At 41.7% G+C, this 23,162-nt stretch overlaps 1 protein-coding gene across 1 annotated transcript in view; it reads left to right on the forward strand.

The window, feature by feature from the left end:
- The window catches only part of ATP2A3 (ATPase sarcoplasmic/endoplasmic reticulum Ca2+ transporting 3), a 231,029-nt gene that overhangs the window by 92,288 nt on the left and 115,579 nt on the right, over window positions 1–23,162 (forward strand). Inside the window, exon 5 of the mRNA XM_068268507.1 lies at window positions 1,123–1,261. Coding sequence (XP_068124608.1) covers window positions 1,123–1,261 — 139 coding nt within the window. The remainder of the gene's footprint in view (window positions 1–1,122; window positions 1,262–23,162) is intronic.

Here is a 23,162-nt window from a genome sequence, read left to right on the forward strand (position 1 = left end):
AGGCCTTTGCTAAGTGTTAGTGTATATTCCTTAAAGCACACTTGAAGCCATAGGGATATGGAGGCTGACATATTTATTTCCTTTTAAGCAATAACAGTTGCCTGGCACCCTGCTGATCTTTCATGCATTAGAAGTGTCTGAATAATGCACCCTTTTTTTAAGGAAATAAATGTCATCGTATGTAACACTCACTTCAAGTGTGCTTTAAGAATATACACAGATTACTGCACTTCCTGCGTGTTTGTTTTTCCTCACTCATATGACAATGCTACTTTGTTTATATAAAAACTTCCATTGTATTAATGTGTGAATACACAAAAGAAAGATGCTATGTGTTTTCAGTACATGATGTTAATTATATTGCAATGTTTTAATGTTGGAGTAGTCTGACTGCATCTAATAGAACATTATAAATGAAATCAAAGTGTGTGATATTCACATGAATCCACATTTATTCCACTGGCTGCTGACATTCACCTTAAGTAGAGACATTCCGGGTGGTTCTGTTAAGTGAGCTGGGGATCTCCAAGATGGAATACATTGGAAAAGTCTTGACTGCCAGCATCCTGTGTGACTGCAGTGTGCCAGCAAGCAGCCCAGCAGATCTTCTCTACTAAATATCAGAACTGGAAAAAGCTCCCAATGACTATAAAGTGTATCTTTACTGTGGGCAAGTTGAGAGGAGATTAACACTGCAGGCTAAATGCTTTGCATCTGTTATTGCATGTTGTCATTTACTTTTAGTGCCTCTGCGCACAGTTAGAATCTGTGAAAGCCTGTTCTTGACTCCAGAAATCCCAGTTGTTTTGCCAGTGAAGGGAAAGACCATTTTTAAATCGTATTAGAGGGCTCAGGTGTCAGGAGGACTTTTCCGAATTGTCAAAAATGATAAATAGATTATTTCTAAGCCAAAGATACATTTTGGAAAACAAATTTAGTGACTTATTGAGCCAAACTGACTTGTTTTTTATTTTCCATTTGTGTAATGTTTTAATATTCCTTAAGGGTGTGGATGGAACTCTGTCCAGTGCTGTGTCAGGGCAGGATTTAAATGGCCATGTGCAGCGAAGTCTTGGATGGCAGCGTTTTTTTGCTGATGTTTTATCCATGGCTTTCCTACAGGAAAGAAATGCTGAGAGTGCGATTGAAGCTCTGAAGGAATATGAACCAGAAATGGGCAAAGTAATCCGTGGAGACCGAAGTGGAGTACAGCGTTTAAGGGCTAGAGACATTGTGCCTGGAGACATTGTAGAGGTGGCAGGTACTGAACACTTTAATATGATAACAAGCTTTAAGAAAATGTAAATGTGTTGCATTGCAAAAATTAATTATAATTAATTGTAGTGGCTTTAAAAAGCACTAAATGAGATAGTGGTAGTGTAGGGGTTTGAAGCTTTTATGGTCCTTCGTTTACCCCTTATTTTGTTGCCTTGACTTGCTGAATTTTTGTGCTCATTACGATTGTGTGGTTGGCAGTGGCTCTCAGCAGAATAGAAATAAAGTATCTCATCCTGTAAGTCCTATGCATTTCCAGGGTTGCCACATAATGTCACCAGTTATTTCAGACACTGTCCCCATAGCTGTGCCAAAACCAAACACGGAAACTGTGATGGACACATTAGAGGTGCTGAACTACTTTTGGGCCCTCCTTTACTCCTGGGAATGTTTCCATGAGTGATAAACGCCATTCACCCAACCTTGTCCTGCTATTGTCATTTCCTATTCTCAGTCTTTAGGAGAGATGGGATTGTTTAGTTTAGCTCTTTCGGATAGGGAGAAAGTGGGAATCTGAATTTTGTCTAAAAGTAAGGATGTTCTGGTCAGTTACCTTAGATGTGTTGGTAGTAGAGCCATCTTATAGGCCTGCATAATAGTCTGAAAAAAGCTTCACTATCTGCATGGGATCGTATGATATATTGCCTTGGCGGTCTCTGATGGGATACAGACTGTTTTGTGCCAGCCTCTGTGCTAGCTCACGGGCAAGTAAAGGTATCTGTCGTATTCGCTGTGACATAGTTCTTTAGACTGGTGAGTCTAAGACAGGCGTCCCCAACCTTTTTCAGCCCAAGGAACGCTATCCAGGCCAAACTTTTTTCTCTGGGGAGGGGGGGGGGGGTGTGTTTGGGGTTAGCTGCTCCCATTTGGAGTGTATATATAGGTAGTTGGCCAGGTATAAGTGCCCCATGTATAGGGTATCTAGATATAGTTGCCCCCAGTATCCCAGTATAGGGAGTATAATTACCCCAGTATAGCTAGTATAGTTGCCCCTGTATAGCTAGTATAGTTGCCCCTGTATAGCCCACTCCCCCCACAGCCACCACTCCTGTTACCTTATGAGCTGGCGGCCACTTCCTCTCTTAGATTCCCCCGTAACCCCTCTCCTCTTTGCAGCATCTTCTATTACAGTAGCGCGTCCCACGGCTGCTGTAAAAAGGGAAGGAAGCAGGGCAGCACCTTCCTGTAGTGACGATAAACATCGCAGTTACCATGGGAACTACTGTCCTCCTTCCTTCCCTCCCTCCTTACAGCCGCCGCGGGACGCGCTGCTGTAATAGAAGATGTTGTTAAAGTGGAGAGGGGCTACAGAGGAAGCGGATGCCAGCTCATAAGGTAACAGGAGTGGCAGGGGAGAGGGGCAAGAGGCCAGACCCACCGCAGCCTGGCTGAAAACTGCCCACGGACCGCCAGTGGGCTGCGGCCCGGTGGTTGGGGATCCCTGCAGACTGCTCTGCGCGCTTCAACGTATTAACTTTAATTCTTGTCTATTTATTTTTTTACAATAACTGTTCTAGCATACAGTTTAATTGTAATAGTATAAATAAAATATTTGCTTTTAAAACCTGTTTACTTTGTTTTTGTGATGTATCATGACACAATGATATAAAAATAAATCATCCATGTTTATTTTTTTCCTTAACTTAATTTCAAATTACCTCCACAAGAAGCAGAATTTCACTGATCATGTTTAGGGCATTAAACTGTAGTCGCCCAGCCAAGGGCAGTATCACTGATGACGGGTGGTTGTATTTTATACCGTGCTAACCTATGCAGAATCTGAATAAACTTTGCAGTTGATCCCTTTAATATGTAAATGCCAGCCCCTTTTTTAAATGTGTGTAAAAAAAATAAATAAATAAAAAAAAAAGTCAGCTTTCTATTTCTCCAAATGAAATCAAATCAATCTTACTCAATTTGGAAACAGCTGTATAGTCATGATGATACTTTATTTAATATATATAAAGAACACAGCTGGCCTGTTAATTTGATCTTCATAGATCTTATGAGATGTTGTTGCAGTTAGGACTAGACAATGCTGGTATTTAAAGCCATATTTAAGGGTAGTATTGATAAAGATGTGCATTTTTACTGTGCTCACTTCAAATGTCCAGTTATGAACAGAGGAGCTCCTGTTTATGAAATTCCTCTGTACAGATTAAGATGTAAACTCTGTGCATCTTCACAGCTTCAAATTGTATTTATCCATTAGTCAATCACCCCAACGGAGTCATGTATTAAAATACGTCAATTAGGCTTTTCACATAGCACTGATTTTTTTTTTTTATTTTATTTTTTTAATTAACTAATAACATTTCTGTTTAGTTGGCTAAGACTGCTTATCCATTGGAAAATTGTAGACTACTTTCCCAGCGTGTGTGTAAGGCTTTTGTTGAATAGGTAAATGCATTTGTAAAAAAATGAAATGCTAAAAATTGGTGGGAACTCTGTGAATAAAGCATTGCTTCTTTAATAATAAATGCTAATAGCAGATGATTGTAATTGTTATGACTATTACTGTAGAAACTGTTACTCCTATGCTGGGTTTTTTTTATAAGTCATGTGCAGTACCGTGGCGGTGTGCTGCAGTTTTCGTACTGCATAAATGCATGCAGTGTCCAAGCTGTCATACTGATGGATATTCAACTGCAGTTCACAGAAACCTAGAAGAAGTAAAAAACATTTTAGGCCTTTTTTGTGCATGAGCTGAATATGGAAAACAACCTTGTTGGCACCCTTTTAAAAATTTTCCTTGCCTGGATGAGGTGTTGATCCTCTTCCTTTTTATATTTTTTGGATTACCAACCTAATATACAACATACACTTGTATGCAGTTCAGGCACGCTGACTCCACCAGCTGCATGCTTGTTACAGGTGTGTAACTTAACTTTAAGGCCTGGTGCACACCAAAAACCGCTAGCAGATCCGCAAAATGCTAGCAGATTTTGAAACGCTTTTTCTACTTTTTCTGTAGCGTTTCAGCTAGCATTTTGTGGTTTTGGGAAGCGTTTTTGGTGTAGTAGATTTCATGTATTGTTACAGTAAAGCTGTTACTGAACAGCTACTGTAACAAAAAACGCCTGGCAAACCGCTCTGAAGTGCCGTTTTTCAGAGCGGTTTGTGTTTTTTTTTCCTATACTTAACATTGAGGCAGAAACGCATCCGCAATCCAAAATCTGCAGCAGCCCGGGAGTATGCGTTTCTGCAAAACGCCTCCCGCTCTGGTGTGCACCAGCCCATTGAAATACATTACCCTAGCGGATCCGCACCCGCAAGCGGATTGCAAACCGCAGCAGAACCGCTCTGGTGTGCACTAGGCCTACGAGAGTACCTGTTAGGCATAAAATAAAAAATCAATTCTCTATTTTTATCTGGTAAACGAGTAATAAGGATGCTAACCAGACAATCAGAAAAGGTAAAAATCACTTACTTTTCTTCTCAATAGACTGATTTACCTCTTATTCGGTACATCTGCCGCAAAAGAGAAGTTGCAGTGCATTTTTTTATTTTCTTGTTTACTTTCCTCCCCTTTTCCCCTTAGACATAACCTATGCAGCCTGATTGGCTGAAGTTTTTCACTCACGTTTTCCTCTCCCACACCTCTGATTGGCCAATATTTCTTGTGCTGAGAAAGTAACTCCAATCCATACAAATAAACCAAGTCTGCAAAGTCGCACAATGATTTGTGGCCTTACTGCAGAGCTGTGTGGGAGTTTTTAAAGACTGGGAGGAAGCCATGCAAGAATACTAAATCAGAAAGATGAGAGGAAACTGCATCAGGATTGGCTTCAAACACAAGGATTCCAAAATGGCAACTGACAAACGGAATTCTCTTTATTTACTATATAAAACTCACTGAAATCAAAATGTGGACAGTGCAATATATATGTTATGTAAGTAGACCGAGTATTTATCTACTATTTTTTTTTTCCCCTGAGATAGTATGGCTAACAGCTCATCTTTAAAGAGGAGCTGTCAGCCATACTATCTCAGAAAGAAAAACCTATATAAGTAGATAAATACTTGCTTTACTTGCATAACTTATTTACATAACTTATGTATTGCACTGTCCACGTTTTGATTTTAGAGATTTTTCTAAAGTAAAAAAAGAGAAAATCCCTCTCATTTCTCATTTTAACTGTGGCTATTTTGAAGCCAATACTGGTGTCATTTCCTCCCTTACTCTCCTCTGCCTGATTGTGTATGCATTGCCCACCCTCCACTATAGAAAGTGCATTATCTCAGCATGAGAAATATTGGCCAATCCGAGAGGAACAAAAGCTTGGGAGGGGAAAACGGGAGGGAAAGAGGCTTCAGCCAATCTGGCTGCATTAGTTAAGTCTGGGGGGAAGTAGAGAAGCAAAAAAGGACAACCCAGCATGCCCTGCAACTTCCTTTTTTGTGCACCAAATTTTGTGTATCAAATGAGTCAGGTAAATTGGGGAATGATCATTTATCAACAAGAAAAGTAATAGTGATTTTAACTTTTGGCATCCTTACTTGTTTACCAGACAAAAATAAAGAATTGATTTTCTTTATTATATGCCCGACAGTTGCACTTTAAGGAGTATTATCACAAAAATGTATAAAATCTAAAATAATTGTGTATGCATATGTTCAAATTCTGCTTTTTTCCCAGGATAAAATGATAGAGCGAGATAAATGTGTGTGTGTGTGTGTGTATATATACAGTGTATGTATGTGTGTATGTAGAACAAGCACCTGCAAGAGATAGGAAGAGTTCTAAGGAAGCCTAGAGGACGTTCCTCTAACTTGTTTTTTTTTTTAGAGTATATTTGTACATTACGAAGTGCCAGGCAGTGTAGGTCAAAGTACATATGCAGTGATTTCAGAATAATAGCCTACTGGATTTTAGTCCTGACAAAGTAAACACAGTAATGTCCGATTTCTGTCACTGGAGTTGCACTTAAAGGGACTCGGAGCTTTTTTTTTTTTTTTTTTTTACATACCTGGGACTTCCTCCAGCCCCATCTGCCTGGATTGCTTCCAAGCTGCCGTCCTCCGCTGCCGGGAGCTTCAGGAACCGGCTCCCCGCTCTTCCATCATCGCGGCCAGTCTACTCAGAAGTGCGCTCTCTACGTATCTCTCCAGCAGCTGCTGGAGAGATACGCAAACCACACACTTCTCTTACCTTAGACTGGCTCCGACTGACGGAAGTGCGGGGACCAGGTACCGGAGCTGCAGACATCGGTGGACGGCGGCATAGGAGCGATCCAGGTGGATGGGGCTGGAGGAAGCCCTAGGTATGTATAAAATCTTTATTTTTAAAGCTCTTGTACACTTTAAACTATGCTGTTAATATTAGTATTAATATTTTTTTGGCCAAGCTTAACGTGTTTGTCTATACCTCTAAAATCTTAAGGTCTGTCTAAATATATATTTTTGCAGGAATGCAGTGATTTCTTTGTATAGGTATTAATGAAATGCACAATGCTTATCTCTGTTCCAATCATTGAAAATGAGGTGGGGCTGCTGAAGGCCAAGACTGAACATATCTGGCCAGCAGCCAGGGAGTAAAATATGTAGCTTTGTGGAATTTATGCAGGATGGGATGAAAGTGACATTTTTACCTTAAGCAGACCTAGCAGCTGAAAATCATTCTGTTTCTTGTTGTACTCTAACCTGGTAGAGAAAATGCATGGTTGTAAAATATTGGAGCTAATTATCCCTTCTCTGAATCTAAACAGAATACGGAAGTCAATAGTTCCTTAAAGAATTCCAGTGAATGAGTCTAATGTACACTATATAATGCTAAATGGAGCATTTTGGAGTAGCAATAGTTCCACTAGATCTGTCTCAAGTGTTTGATTTCCTTTTCATGGTTCTTTCATGCAACTGTATACATCAGTTTAACCATGACTTGTCACGAAGAAAGGTTTGAGCAAGGCTTGCAATCACACAGAAACGTAAAGGGGCACTATGGCGCAAAAATTAAAAATGTAAAATATGTGAAAACACATACAAATAAGTTCATTTTTTTTCTATAGTAAAATGAGCCATAAATTACTTTTCGCTTATGTTGGGGTCAATTACAGTAGGTAGTAGAAATCTGACAGAAGTGACAGGTTTTGGACTAGTCCATCTCTTTATAGGGGATTCTCAGGGATTTATTTATTTTCAAAAGCACTTAGTGAATGGCAGTTGCTCTGTCCAACTGCCAAAAAACTGTGTAGGGAGCAGGGAAGCTGGTCAGCATCATTGTTTAAATCCTTTTTAGGGCTAGTTTCCACTATCGCGAATCGCACATGTAATGCAAGTGGAGGGGCCTGTTTCCACTGTAGCGTTGTTGAGGTGCTTTTTTTTTCAGCGGTGAAAACGCACAAAAGAGCTGCAGAATTCGCCTGCGAGTGGAATGCATGCGAATCGCATGCAATGTATTTAATAGGGAAATCGCATGCGAATTCGCATAGGTACCAATGTAAATTCACACAGGCAGTGACATGGTTAAAATCGCATATACCCTCACGTATGCAAATTCGCTGCAGAAAACGATGGGGAATCGCATCCGCATGCGATTTCATCAGCGGTGGAATCCAGGCGATTCCGCACCGCAATAGTGGAAACGAGCCCTTAGGGAACATCTTTATAAAGAATAACTTGCTGAGAATCCCCTATGAAGAGATGGACTAGTCCAAAACCTGTCACTTCTGTCAGATACTACCTACTGTAAGTGACAGCAACATAGGAGAAAAGTAATTTGTCTCATTTTGCTCTGGAAAAGACGTACTTCTTATTTGTCTGTTTGCATATTTTTTAAATTTTACAATTTTTCGCCATAATGCCCCTTTAAAGTTCTACTCCTATAGGGAGAGTATTGATAATGAGGAACAGCCTAAATGAATGCCATGCTGCAACCTTGCTTTTGTTTCTATTTCAAAATTTATAGTAAACATTTTTAAAACAGGAAACAGGATGTAACCACTCTTTTCAACTCCAAATTCAGGCAAGTTCCTCATTTGTAAGGTGCGGAAATAGTAGATCTATCAGTGGAATTGGCAGTGGCTAAGCAGGTAATTTGGGCGGCGCGATTATAAAAATGGGTGCAGCATAGACTAGCAGAGGATAATTTTGGCACCAGTGGCTCCCGATAAATTTCAGAATTGCGGTATGTGGATATTTTTTAAGACCTGAGACAGTTCAGAGAGAATCAGAGAAATTTCCTAATTAGGTTTGTGCGGATATCAGCAGAGGGGAGTTACAGCAGCGAAGGCAACAGAAATCGGCGTAAATTGCGACAGTGTGTGAGAGGGGGGTTCGGGTAAAGGAATCCTAAGAGAGGAAGGTTCAGTTGAGAATAGGGCTAGGTTTGTAGGTAGGAGAATACAGTATAGGTATATTTTGCCAATACTTTACTATTGTGGTACCCATTGCACAATAGTAGAACATGGGTAGTTCTACCAATATTATACTGGTGGCTATCCCCTCCGCCCAAATGACTGCATTTCATGTATGCTGGCAGTGGTGCCTTTCCTTCTGATGTCGGAGCATTGCCTTAAGGTACTGAAGTGTATAAGTAATATAGAGAAAATGGCCCCATGTACAGATGTGCCTGTACTCACACTCAGTTGCAGTCTGGTTCACCAGAGATTGGCAGATAAGATTACAGCACTGTACTAACAAGGAGAGGGGTAATGCTGAGTGAGTACAGACACTGCTGACTCACTTTTACTTCTTAATTCACTTCAAGTACACTTTATGGCTGCCAAATCGTTTTACAAGAAGCTCTTTGTATCTCAAGTTAATGAACATATAGCAGTCTATTGTATACTCCTCTCTGGGGAAAATGCTTGACTCTGTAAAATCATTACCATGGCAACAGTGAAAGAATTTGTGTTATCTAACAGTTAAAGAAATCCCATAACTAAAATAAGACTTTCAATGACTCTGGAGAGTAGAAGTCCTATCTCATGCAGGCAGGTTCTGCTTAAAGACTTTGCTCTGAGAAGAATATACCGTATATACTCTCATACAAGCCGACCCCCCCCCCCCCCCCCACTTTTACCTAAAAAAAAAAAACAGTAAACAATGATTGACCCCCATATAAGCCAGGGGTAGGAAATGCTGGCTGCCTTATTCCCCTAGTGTGTCCCAGTATAGCTAGTAAAGTGCCCAGTATAGCTAGTAAAGTGCCCAGTATAGCTAGTAAAGTGCCCAGTATAGCTAGTAAAGTGCCCAGTATAGCTAGTAAAGTGCCCAGTATAGCTAGTAAAGTGCCCAGTATAGCTAGTAAAGTGCCCAGTATAGCTAGTAAAGTGCCCAGTATAGCTAGTAAAGTGCCCAGTATAGCTAGTAAAGTGCCCAGTATAGCTAGTATAGTGCCCAGTATGGGTAGGTAGTGCCCTAGTATAGCTAGTAAAGTGCTCCAGTATAGTTAGTATAGTGCCCAGTATAGGTAGGTAGTGCCCAGTATAGCTAGTATAGTGCCCAGAATAGCTAGGTAGTGCCCCCCGCCTCAACCAACCCCCCCCCCCCCCCCCCGCAGCCGCCGCTGCTTTTACCTTAGCCGGCACCACTTCTTCTATTCCCCTCCTCTCCAGCTCCATACGGTAATTCACAGCAGCGCTCTTCACGGCGGCTGCTGTGATGAGACAGGAAGCAGCAGAGAGCGCGGCTTCCTGTAGCGGTGGTTGCTATGGGAACCGCTCTCTCTACTGCAGCCGACGTAAAGAGTGCTGCTGTGAATTATGGAGCCGGAGTGGACGGGAATAGAAGAAGCGGCGCCGGCTAAGGTGAAAGCAGTGGCGGACACGTGGGTGCGGGGGGGGGGGGGGGGATGCGCGGACCACGACTCTCATACAAGCCGAACCCTCAACTTTTGACCCACTTTTTGGGGGTCAAAAATTCGGCTTGTACGGTACTACTGTGGAATAGAGGATACTCGAGCAGTTCTTGTGGAACAATAGATATCTTTTAAAAACAAACGATTGGTTCGCACGATGGCCAGGGGCCCCGGACCTCTCTCACTGGCCGGGGCCCCAAGGCCAATGCGCGATACCTGGAGGGGAGTGCAGGTGGGCCTGGACCTCTCACACCCACCAACACTGCCTCCATACTGAATGCTAAATTCGACACACACAAGCAATAGAACACAGCAATACATGCATGCAGCTACATTTAAGTGGTCAGCAGGTGCTCGTCAGCCAATCAGGATGCACTGTCATACACCCTTTACCTGCCATACAACATACCTGCACTCCCCTCCAGGTATCGCGCATTGGCCTTGGGGCCCCGGCCAGTGAGAGAGGTCCGGGGCCCCTGGCCATCGTGCGAACCAATAGTGTGTGTTTAAACGTTTTTTTTTTCAGCTTTAGGACATGGCAGACAGGTGAGCGGTTAGGGAGGGACCCCTGTGGGAGGAATGCCTGCACGGGGCGGTCCTGCTAGCGACGCAATCTTGTGATTTGCGTCCAACTGAAGCCTCCCACCTGAATGCTAATGGCTGCTAGATGTGGTATGGCAGGTAAAGGGTGTATGACAGTGCATCCTGATTGGCTGACGAGCACTTGCTGACGACTTAAATGTAGCTGCATGCATGTATTGCTGTGTTCTATTGCTTGTGTGTGTCGAATTTAGCATTCAGTATGGAGGCAGTGTTGGTGGGTTTTCTGGATGTGAGAGGTCCAGGCCCACCTGCACTCCCCTCCCAGGTATCGCGCATTGGCCTTGGGGCCCCGGCCAGTGAGAGAGGTCCGGGGCCCCTGGCCATCGTGCGAACCAATCGTGTGTTTTTAAACGTTTTTTTTCAGCTCTAGGACATGGCAGACAGGTGAGCGGTTAGGGAGGGACCCCTGTGGGAGGAATGCCTGCACGGGGCGGTCCTGCTAGCGACGCAATCTTGTGATTTGCGTCCAACTGAAGCCTCCCACCTGAATGCTAATGGCTGCTAGATGTGGTATGGCAGGTAAAGGGTGTATGACAGTGCATCCTGATTGGCTGACGAGCACCTGCTGACGACTTAAATGTAGCTACATGCATGTATTGCTGTGTTCTATTGCTTGTGTGTGTCGAACAATAGATATCTGGCAGCTACCTCTGTGCATTTTTTTTTTATTTATTTTTTACCAGCAGAAAAGATCATTACTTGCAGTCTTGGAAAAAAATGTGGAGGATTTATGTAACTTTATTTGTACAAAGAAAAATGAGGCCTCGAACAATTCTAATTTAAAACTAATGTGGCATAATGATTCTACTGAACTGAGATTTTAGGGTTTGGTAAGCTTTAAAGGATGTGCCTCTCTCTAAAAAGTAACCTTTCCTGAAAACGTGACCTAACACAGATATAGCTAGAGTTGGTCATCAAGATGCTCATAATTTTGACTAGCATGCAAATTGCATCCATGCAAATTGCATCCATGCAATCGAATAAACTTTGTCTATTTTAACTGACCTAATGGCAAGCTATATACAATTTGCATAAAACGTGCATCATGCAAACCATAATTATTGGCATGTTATTTATCTAGGGGACTAGGTATTGGTATATGTACCAGCCCCCTTTCTACTCTGTGCGTATACACCTTTCTGCCATCACACAAGGCATACCTCAACCAGTAAGTGGAGTACAGTGACGCAGAACGGGGAACCAGATGTAGAACCAAATGTACAATAGAGGGGGCTTACCCCAATTATGCCACAATATTAGAAACGGTAAGAAATGTATTTGCACTAGACAACGCATTCGGTGAGTTAATACATCTCGCTTCATCAGGCCAAGTTTCAGTGCTGTGCGGACCTTGTTATGGTTAGTAGATGTGCTCCATGAATTTCAGCAGTGTCATGGTTCTATACTCAGTCGTATGGCTGTAGTGCAAATTAAAATTTCCAGATTTCACATTGTTCTTTGTGTCATCTTTGAGCATAGGTAATTGCAGAAAGGGAGATGAACACAGCAGGTCTGCGGGTAATGAGGCTCAGAGTATTGAACCGTGACACTGGGCGAGGGCCATGGAGCACATCTACTAACCATCACAAGGTCAGCTAAGCACAGTCCTGAAACTTGGCCTGATGAAGTGAGAGTAATGAACTCCCAAAATGCATTGCCTGGCGCAAATGCAATTTCTTCCCATTTCTAATGTTGTGTTATGATTGAGGTAAGCTACTTGTATTCTCTCATTTGGTTTGACTGATTTTAGAATATTTTATCATTCCTGGGGGCCTTTTATCACCTTTTTGTGTTCTTACCCTCCCTTAGAGGGTGACCACTGCCAACACCCCGTGCTGGCAGGTCTTGTTCATGTTTTTTCTTGATGGTGGCCTATGTACAGCAAAAACTCTGTACCTGTGAGGGGACGGTTATTCTACAAAAGCTACATCGGTTGGTTGCCCTACTTGCAACTTAATTTTGTGAGTATCCCACTCTACCGATTGATGCTTATTTTTTATATACCACACCATCCAGGCTCCCAGTGTCTGTGTTTACACTTACCAAAGAGGCAGGTTTATTTGAACTGTCAAATGAATTATTGCAATGGGCAGGCAAATACGAAGTCACCTTGTGCACCTCAATAATTGTCGTTAAAGGAGTACTGTAAACCCCTCAAAAAAAGTTTCTTACCTGGGGCTTATGTTGGTCCCCTGCAGACGTCCTGTGCCCACATCGGGACAAAACTATCTTCCTGTCCCCCGCCGCAGCTCACTTCCGGTTTTTGCAACTTTAATGTCGTAAGCCACTGCACCTGCACAACCTTGCTCCCGCTCACATTGCCAAAAGCTTCTTGCTTAGTCTAAATATTGGAAGATGTCACATCCATACTGTCTGTAGGATTTATGGCAAAAATAAAATACTTTTATACAGTGGTACAGATGGAACCCCAAATAAGAGGATTCAGGCGTTCTTTTGTGGGGAGGTGTGTAGTCCAGAGGAGTCCCAATACTTCCTACCAATACAGGGCAGCACGGTGGCATAGTGGTTAGCGCTCTCGCCTTGCAACTCTAGATTCCCAGGTTTGAATACCAGCCAGGTCAACCTCTGCAAGGAGTTTGTATGTTCTCCCCGTGTCTGTGTGGGTTTTCTCCGGCACTCCGGTTTCCTCCCACATCCCAAAAACATACAAATAAGTTAATTTGCTTCCCCCTAAATTGGCCCTAGACTATGATACATACACTACATGAGATAGATAGATATTTTCTGGTAGGTATTAGATTGTGAGCCCTTCTGAGGGACAGTTAAGTGACAAGTCCATATATACGCTGTACAGCGCTGCGGAAGATGTTGGCGTTATATTATTATTATTATAATAATAATAATAATCATCATCATAATTATCATCATACAGGAAAAACACGGAGAGAGACCAGGAGCCACTTATGTTGTAGTATATTAATGTCAGGTTCGGGATAAATACAAGTGATGAGGTATTCACAAAGGTGTAGCAGTAGAACAGAGGCGCCAGCAGGATAAAAGCGGATAAAAACTTTAAAATTTGCTGGGAGGAAGTGGTGGACTTGCCTCCATAAAGCAGACACGAAAGACTGTCTGAATAGTACACTTTATTCACAAAGGTGGGTTGCAAGACCAGCAGCCAGTGACGTACCTACCATAGAGCTGCAGGTGCTCAAGCATCCGGTGTAGCCATGGCTAAGGGTGCCGCTGTAGTGCTCAGCCACTGTGTTCCACCTGGAACCTTTTTTCATAGTTTGGGCAACATTCTGGAAAATAGCAGCAGGCGATGCAGGAGACTTTATAACTTTCTGCACTAGATGTAGCAGCCCTCCCCCTTCCTGTCCCGTGGGCAATGTGTCTCCTTGCTCTCTACACACAGCCTGCAGTAAGTGAATGGGCAGAGCAGCAGGGTGAGTAGAGAGAATGATTGATTGCTGTGCTGCAGCTGGGACAGTAGCAGGGATAGGTGGCAGGCTATTTTTAGCGCTTCTGAAGTTGCCTGTCATAAGTTGCCATGTGCTCTGACTGCTGTAATACCAGAGTGCCCTGGACTGTTGATTATTCCTTATCAGAGTAATTTATCAACAATGCAGGGCAATCTGCTGCTGCAGAAGCCAGTGATACAGGTGCGGACAGCGGACTTCTGTAGTGAGCAGAGAAGCAAACTCCAGACAATTTAGATTAGTTTGATTTCAGATAATCTTATCTCTTTTCCCAGCTCCCCCTCCCACCCTGTTGTCTTCCCCCTTGACCCTTTCCTCTATTCAGATTTCAGTGGCTTCTTTTAACAGCATGTCCCTGCCAAACATCACTGGTGAGGTCTGTAGTCCTGGTGAGAGGTCTTCCTGCCATTTCTCATCTCCCTCCAGGCTCTCTGTTTTGTGCCTCTACCTCTTTATCCCCCTCCTTCCTATGCATGCCCCTCTTTTGTATGTCCACTTTTTCTGACTGTCCTCAGAGGAGCTCAAAATCGAATCATAATATAGTCTGTCTTACCATATTATTATTGTATGGGTTGCACTTCATATGTATGGGTCGCACTCCAGAAAAAAATATTGTTTGGGTACACAAAACAAACAATTGATAGCAGCCTCTAATAGCTGTTAACCATATTACTGGGAGGGAGAATGCACCCCAAAAATATCAGATACAAAAACGAACACGGTTTGTGTCTGATTATTAAAATGTATTTCCAATATTGGTGTGGCCCTTTTTCTTAGATGTAAGCCATTTTATATTTATTACATCCATGGTTATTTTCAGGGCACCTTCTCCCTCCCAGTGATGTGACTTATTTGGATGGAGTATGGATTAGGGCCCGTTTCCACTGTACGCAGTGCGATGTGGCTACATAGCCGCATCGCACCGTGGCTGAACTGTAACCAGCGCACGACAGTGGAACAGTTTCCACTGGGTGCTGGTTATGCGGAGTGATCCGAGAATGTTCAGCATGCTGCAGATTCTTGCACATCCGCATCCAGTCTCCTCCAGTCGGCTAGGTACTCACATCACTTTACAAGTGGAAACTGGCCCTAAACTGGTTTGTCCAGCTGTAAATGCATGGTAAATCTACTCTCCCCATTTAAGCCAAATTTAACCCGAATATCAAAATCTTGGAATCTCAGCAGGCCTTTAACATTTTTAGCAGCAGCAAATTTAATTGGGCTTCAATGATAGTGATTATTCATGCATATTAGTTTTGTCCTTTATATGTTTAATATTACCAATGTATTTTGTCTTTGCGATCTATATTAGTTATACAATCATTTATATATGAAAGGTTTCATGAGCATAGCCAAGAGCATATACAAATGCTTTATCTGTATGTCATGCAATACAAAAATGACTTTGCAAACATGATTGCATACATAAACTGTTGGAAAAAAAATATGTACCTTTGTTAAAAGTAAAGTTAAAGTAAATGAGAAAAGTTGCCGTTAATTGAGTTATCAGATGTCCAAAAGAATGGTAGTAAAAATAGCTTCTTTGTGCTAGAGGAGCAGCCAGCTAGCCTTGGATGGGAAAATGTTGTGCTAGCATGGGAAATGGCAACAATGGAGTTCTGACTCAGTTCATCTCACTGCAGATCTGCTGCTTTTCAATTGAAAATGTTAGCATTAAGTACATACAAGCTTTAAAGAGAATCTGTATTGTTAAAATCGCACAAAAGTAAACCTACCACTGCGTTAGGGGACATCTCCTATTCACCTCTGTCACAATTTCGCCGCTCTCTGCCGCATTAAAAGTAGTCAAAAACAGTTTTAAAAAGTGTGTTTATAAACAAACAAAATGGCCACCAAAACAGGAAGTAGGTTGGTGTACAGTATGTCCACACATAGAAAATACATCCATACACAAGCACGCTGTATACAGCCTTCCTTTTGAATCTCAAAAGATCATTTGTGTCACCTTCTTTCCCCTGCAGCTCTCATGCACTGAATAGTACACTGGCTGATCGTTTCTTCCTGCAGACAGCTCTGCCCTGTGTCTGTAATTCCTCAGTATGTGTCAGCCAGCTCCTTTCACAGCCTAACAGAGGAGGATTTTTATCCAGCTCTCTTGTCTCACTGATATCTGAGAGCAGAGACGCTGCTGGCTTATGTAAATAACACACACTGGAGTGTGCATAGAGGGGCCTGGAGAGGGGTGTGCATAACAGATCAGCACGGAAGAGTTGGCAGCCTTCCAGACACCGGGTGACAAGTCCGACAGGGAAAAGATAAGCTGATTTATTACAGAGACTGTGATAGTAGAAAGTGCTGCAGTAAGCCAGACCACATTAGAATAGGTTTAGGAACTTGTAGGATGGTAGAAAACGGGATGACATTTTTGTTACAGAGTCTCTTTAAAGTAATGTTCTGCTGAATTTCTAAGTGTTGTCAGTGCTCATAGGACAGTAGTTAAAGGGAATATGAAGTGAAAAAAATCCTTATATGATTTGTATGTGTAGTACAGCTAAGAAATAGAACATTATTAGCACAGATATGAGTCTCATCTTGTTTCCAATAGAGGACACGTTAAGAAACTTCAGTTATCTATGCAAAAGAGCTTCTTTGAGCTCTGACTAAGCTTGGTCGGTTCTGTTTTGACTAAGCTAGGACACTTCTGTTTTCTGAAGCACTTATCCTGCAGGAAAATTCAAAGGGTTATTAGCTCTGCTCTTCATAGTTTAAAATACAGAGTGTCCTTAGTAAACTACAAATCTTAGAGAATGATACAATGTTATAAAAAAGCTATATAATTGAAAATAAAAATGAGACTATTTTCTTTACTACTGGTGTTCTATGAATTAACCGTACTACATATACACTTCATTACATCATAAGTTTGTTTTGTTTTTTTGCTTCAGTATCACTTTAAACATAGTAAAATATGTAAAAAAGGGCTGAGCCTGCTTCTAGCTTGCCTACTCCGTCGACAAAAAAAAAAAAAAAGACAAAAACACACACACACATCAGGAAGGGAATCACACCAAACAATAGAAGTATGAAGGAAAAGAGGAATAATCACTTAAAGAGGAGCCATACTATCTCAGGAAAAACAAATATATAAGTAGATAAATACTTGCTCTACTTACATAACATGTGCATTGCACTGTCCACGTTATGATTCCTGTGAATTTTATAAAGGAAAAGTAGAGAATCCTATTCTACACAGTTTCCATATTTACTGTGGCTATTTTGAAGCCAGTCGTGTTAGAAAAAGCAAAATATCGTCGGCAAACATGGCCTGGGACACTTGGAAGCCGCCAATATCCATTCCAGTTATTTGATTATCTAAGTACCTGGACATGGGTTCTAGAGCGAGATTGAATAATAATGGTGACAGAGGGCATCCCTGCCTGGTTCCTTTTTCTAGTACAAAAGGATCGGAGAGAAATCCCGGAGTATAGATTTGGGCCATTGGATTAGTATGCATGGCCATTAGTAATTTACGAAAAGCCCCCTCTATTTTCATTCTGTCCAGTACTACCTCGAGCCATCCCCAGGACACGTTGTCAAACGCCTTTTCGGCATCTATCATTAATATTGCATAGTCTTTGCATGTTCTGGGGTAGGTTCTGACATAATCCTGAACCACCAATAATTTACGGATGTTGGCCACTGCTGACCTGCCTCTGATGAATCCCACCTGATTAGGGCTCACAAGCTTGGGGAGCATCGTTGCCAATCGGTCTGCCATTATCTTTGACAGGAGTTTGATGTCCTGGTTAATTAAAGAAATTGGCCGATACGATCCAGGAGCCTGGGGGTATTTACCCTGCTTTGGCAACAATTTAATATAGGCCATATTTGCTGACCAGGGGTATCTGCCCTCCTTTAGAATCTTGTTGAAGAGTGAGACTAGGTATGGGACCAGGTCCTGGCACAGAAGTTTGTAGAACTCTGAAGAAAATCCATCAGGACCTGGTGCCTTGCCATTGGAGAGGCCCTTAATAACTGCATGAACATCATTTTCCGTAATAGGTGCATTCAATTCCAAAAGGTCAGCCTCCGAGAGGGTAGGAAGGGAAACCCCCCGCATCCACCCCTGGACATTTTCATTGGGTGTATAAGTTGGGGATCTTGTGTACAGATTCTTGTAAAAATCCTTGAAAAGAGAATTGATCTCTTTGGGATTATGTTTCACTTGGCCTGTGGGCGAACGGAGTGTCTCGATCACTGTGTTTGCATGTGGAGGCCTTGATAGTCGGGACAATAGTGTACCTATTTTGTTCCCGAATTTATAAAAATACAGGTCCTTGTGTGATTTTAGGTAAGTATCCCTCACTTTTAAACTAGTTTCCATGTCTCCTTTGGCTTTAAGCCATTTTAATTTTGTATTAGGTGTGGGATCATTTAAAAATTCCTTATGGGCTGCTCGCACCCTCGCTACTGCTGCCATATATTGGTCGTGGGATACTTTGTTTACCTGCTAGATAACTTATAATCTTGCCTCTCAGTGTGGGTTTAGCGGCTTCCCAGAACAGGAAGATGTCTTTTACATGCATTTTATTATTGTCCTTGTATTCCCACCACCACTGTTGCAATAGGCTTGCGATCCCCTCATCTTCATATAAAAAGGTTGGGAACCTCCAGATAATATCTGTTCCTTTTGGGATCACTGGGGATAAAATTAGCTGTATCGGTGCATGATCCGATATCATCAGATCTAGAATTTCTGAGGATATTATTTGGGGCATAATCTGTTGAGATACTAGGAAATAGTCAAGTCGGGACCAGACATCATGTGGGGGAGAATAGAAAGTGTACTCCTCTCCATCCGGGTGGAAGGCACGCCAACTATCACCTAATAGGGAGGACTGAATATAATCGTTAAATAATAGAGATTTAGCAACCGTGAGAGGGCTAGCAGAAGTTCTCCCAGACATATCCTCACAGAGGCCGACCATTGCATTAAAGTCACCCCCCTGTATCACCTTGGTAGAACCTAGTGACAAGGTATCATTCAGGAGATAAGTGAAAAAACTCTTATCCTCATTGTTTGGAGCATAGACATTTGAGACGTTTATTTCTTCCCCTGCAAGGCTCAATCTGATCCTTACCCACCTGCCGTCAGCATCACATTTCTCTTCTATTACCCGCCCTTGTAGTTGTTTATGAAGTAAAATTAAAACCCCCGCCTTCCTTCCTTGAGCTGGAGAGCCGAACACCTGGCCCACCCATGATTTCCGCATATAGGAAAATTGGTCTCGAGATAAATGACACTCTTGTAGTAAAGCAATATCAGTTTTTTTAATTTTTTCAGGTGTCGTAAAATTATGGAACGCTTACCTGGGGACCTAAGTCCCTTAACATTCCAAGATGTTACCCGAATAGTCATGGGGGGGAAGCCAGTCGTGTTGTAATATCCGCCCTTAGCCTCCTCTGCCTGATTTTAACGCCCTTCACTATAGAAAGTGCATTGTTTCAGCCTGAGAAATTTTGGCCAATCAGAGAGGAACAGAGGTGTGGGAGGGGAAAACAGGAGGAAAAGAGGCTTCAGCCAATCAGGCTGCATTAGTTAAGTCTGAGGGGAAGTAGAGAAGCAAAAAGACAGCCCAGCATGCTCTGCAACTTCTCTTTTGTGTACCAAATTTTCTGTGTACCAAATAAGAGTCCGGTAAACTGGGGAATGATAATTTATCAACAAGAAAAGTAATAGTGATTTTAACGTTTGGATTGCCTGATTAGCATCCTTATTACTTGTTTACCAGATAAAAATAAAGAATTGATTGTTGATTTTATGCCAGACAGTTACTCTTTAAAGACGAACTCAAGTGAAAATAATGTAGTAAAAAAGTGCTTCATTTTTTACCATACTTATGGATAAATTATTTAGTCAGTGTTTGCTCATTGTAAAATCTTTCCTCTCCCAGATTCACATTCTGACATGTATTACATGGTGACATTTTTACTGTGGGCAGGTTATGTAGCTGCTCCTAGCTGTTCTGGCTGTTAGAGACAGCTGTAAACAGCTAATTCCTGTCTGAACATTGTTACATTGTGGCAGTTTGCCCAGAGTACCCCGGTACTCAGAGCTTCTTGTGGGAGGGGTTTCAGCACAAAATCAGTCATACAGCGCCCCCTGATGGTCTGTTTGTGAAAAACATTATATTTCGCATGTAAAACGGGGTATCAGCTACTGATTTGGGATAAAGTTCAATTTTAGGTTGGAGTTTCTCTTTAAGTTTATATACATTGCCTTTCAACAGCTGTTTAAATGCTGTCAACTTCAATCATCTGAAGTGAAATTAGTTAATGTCACTGATTCTAATTGCTGTGAAATGATTTTTCATCAGATAATGAATAAAGGTCAGCCAGACAGACTCCCGGCATACACTGGCCTTCTCTTGTACTAGAGAAGCAGCAATGCCAGTGTGTATAAGCATTGTACTGGCTGCATGCAGACGAATCCAGCAGGGAGCAAAATGCGGCCTGGACATAATCATGAACTCATTTTATAGCCCCTATGGCATCATACAGTCTTATTGTAGTTTTATATTTTTAAATACACAGTTCTTTTTTTAAAAGCATTGGAGTATATATCTTGCTACATAGTAAAATATACAGTAATTGCTTATAGTGTATGACACTATTCGCTCTTAGAGAACTTCCTTCATTTTATTTTTAACTTTTTATCTGGGCACTGCTCTTTCTATTTGCAAACACTTCAAAATTATGAGCCCACCCACTTAATCCTTTCATAAATGATTATTCTTCTCCTTTTAAAGTGGACTTAGTAATTGTATTCATTAGTTGAATAGTCACCATATGTGTGGTAAAGTGGTTTCTTGTTTTCAGTCTTTCAGCTTTGCTTAGCCGTGCAGATTACTAGTGAATTATCTTCCTAGGAAACCACATTTTTTCATTGCTGCAGTTGATACACCTGCTGTATGGCTGGCCTTGCTGCAGTTAACCTACTATTTACTGAATGTACAGCAGTCAAACTGCTTTTCTAAGCGCTAGTGATTTGAAAAAGCTAATGCAATGCTAGGGGGGATTTTTATGAAATCACATCGTTCAAGTGGGATCATAGCATTACTTTAGACCATAGCATTACATTAGCAAGAGCTTTTCAAATCACAAAGCGCTTAGAAAAGCGCTCCTAGTGGGTTCCAGGCCTAACGGGCTCTTTGTAACGCAGCTGACTGCACTGCAATGCACCACCTACGTGACATTCACAGTGCGGGGGGTTGCGGCATCGTAAAGCACTGCATGAGTGCTGTACCAATAAATGCACACGTTTACAGTAAAAGTGACACATACTTTTCATTGACTGTATACTTCACTGTAGCAAGTGCAACCCAAGCATAGCTTACAACACCACTGTCCGAATCTGTTGTGTTCCTGCTGCAGTATTACTCATATAATGTGTGTGTGTGTGTGTGTGTGTGTGTGTGTGTGTGTGTGTGTGTGTGTGTGTGTGTGTGTGTGTGTGTGTAAATAAATAAATGTATTCATGCAGTCAGAGTGTAGCTTTTCCATACACTGGTTTCTGGTTTATGATGCAGTGATGGAGTTGACTGTAGCTGAAATGATTTCTGAATTAGTTTTTATGAAATTAGATCACTGTAGCTTTAATTGTCTGAAGTGTGATTTATTGGGTGATTGAAATACGAATGTTGGCTACATCTGCAATAAAGGGGAGAATTGAGCAGGATTTGTGTGTATGTGCTTCATTACACATTGGTGTAGCTGGGATGGGCTGTGTAAGGATGGTGATGGTTAACATGAAAGGGAGGTGGTTTTCTTAATATAGATGATGGAGAGTATAACTTCAGCAATGGCATGCCGTGGATGTAAAAGGCATATGGTGAATGACTGTAGAGAAAGGGGGTGAGTAGTTTATTGCAGACTGCAGTGCTTTATACGGCTGGGTTGGCTGAGTAAATAGAGTTTTCTAAAGATGAGGTTTTTTTCACCGTGGCTGCGGATATTTTTTAAAATGTATGTACACCTTGTCAATTTCTCAATAGCGCTATACAAATGAAGAGATAAGCTGAACACCTGCATGTATGAGACATAGTTGGCAACATTTAGTACACTATGGAGGGTTATTTGGAGGGGAAGTATTTTATAGTGCATTTATTATTTGACTGAGTTTAGTGATTTTATTCTTACAGTTCACATGAGGAGGGAAACGCGTGTATGCTATGTGCAAACTCGATGTGCATAATGATTGTATGTGTGTATAGCTGTGTACTATGCAGTATTAAGTAATGTATTTCCCTATTGTTGTTATATGTCAGAGCTTTTCCTTTAAAGAGACTCCGTAACAAAAATTGCATCCTGTTTTTTATCATCCTACAAGTTCCAAAAGCTATTCTAATGTGTTCTGGCTAACTGCAGCACTTTATACTATCGCTGTGTCTGTAATAAATCAATGTATCTCTCTCTTGTCAGACTTGTCAGGCCTGTGTCTGGAAGGCTGCCAAGTTCTTCAGTGTTGTGGTTCTGCTATGAACTCCCCCTTCTAGGCCCCGTTCTGCACACTGCCTGTGTATTATTTAGATTAGAGCAGCTTCTCTCTTCTCTCTTATCTTTTACAAGCTGGATAAATCGTCCTCTGAGCTGGCTGGGCTTTCACATACTGAGGAATTACAAACAAGGGCAAAGCTGTTTGCAGGAAGAAAAGAGCAGCCTGAAACTTCAGTGCATGAGAGATGCAGGGGGAAAGAAATACACAATGATCTCTTGAGATTCAAAAGGAATGCTGTATACAGCCTGCTTGTGTATGGATGTATTTTCTATGTGTGGACATGCTGTACATTAACCTACTTCCTGTTTTGGTGGCCATTTTGTTTGTTTACAAACAAACTTTTTAAAACTGTTTTTAACCACTTTTAATGCGACGAGGAGCGGCGAAATTGTGACAGAGGGTATTAGGAGATGTCCCCTAACGCACTGGTATGTTTACTTTTGTGCGATTTTAACAATACAGATTCTCTTTAAGCATTTTTGGGAAATACTGTATGTATGCTTGGCCATGTGATTGTCATGTA

Source organism: Hyperolius riggenbachi, chromosome 2 (assembly GCF_040937935.1).
Source record: "Hyperolius riggenbachi isolate aHypRig1 chromosome 2, aHypRig1.pri, whole genome shotgun sequence".
Taxonomy (NCBI): domain Eukaryota; kingdom Metazoa; phylum Chordata; class Amphibia; order Anura; family Hyperoliidae; genus Hyperolius; species Hyperolius riggenbachi.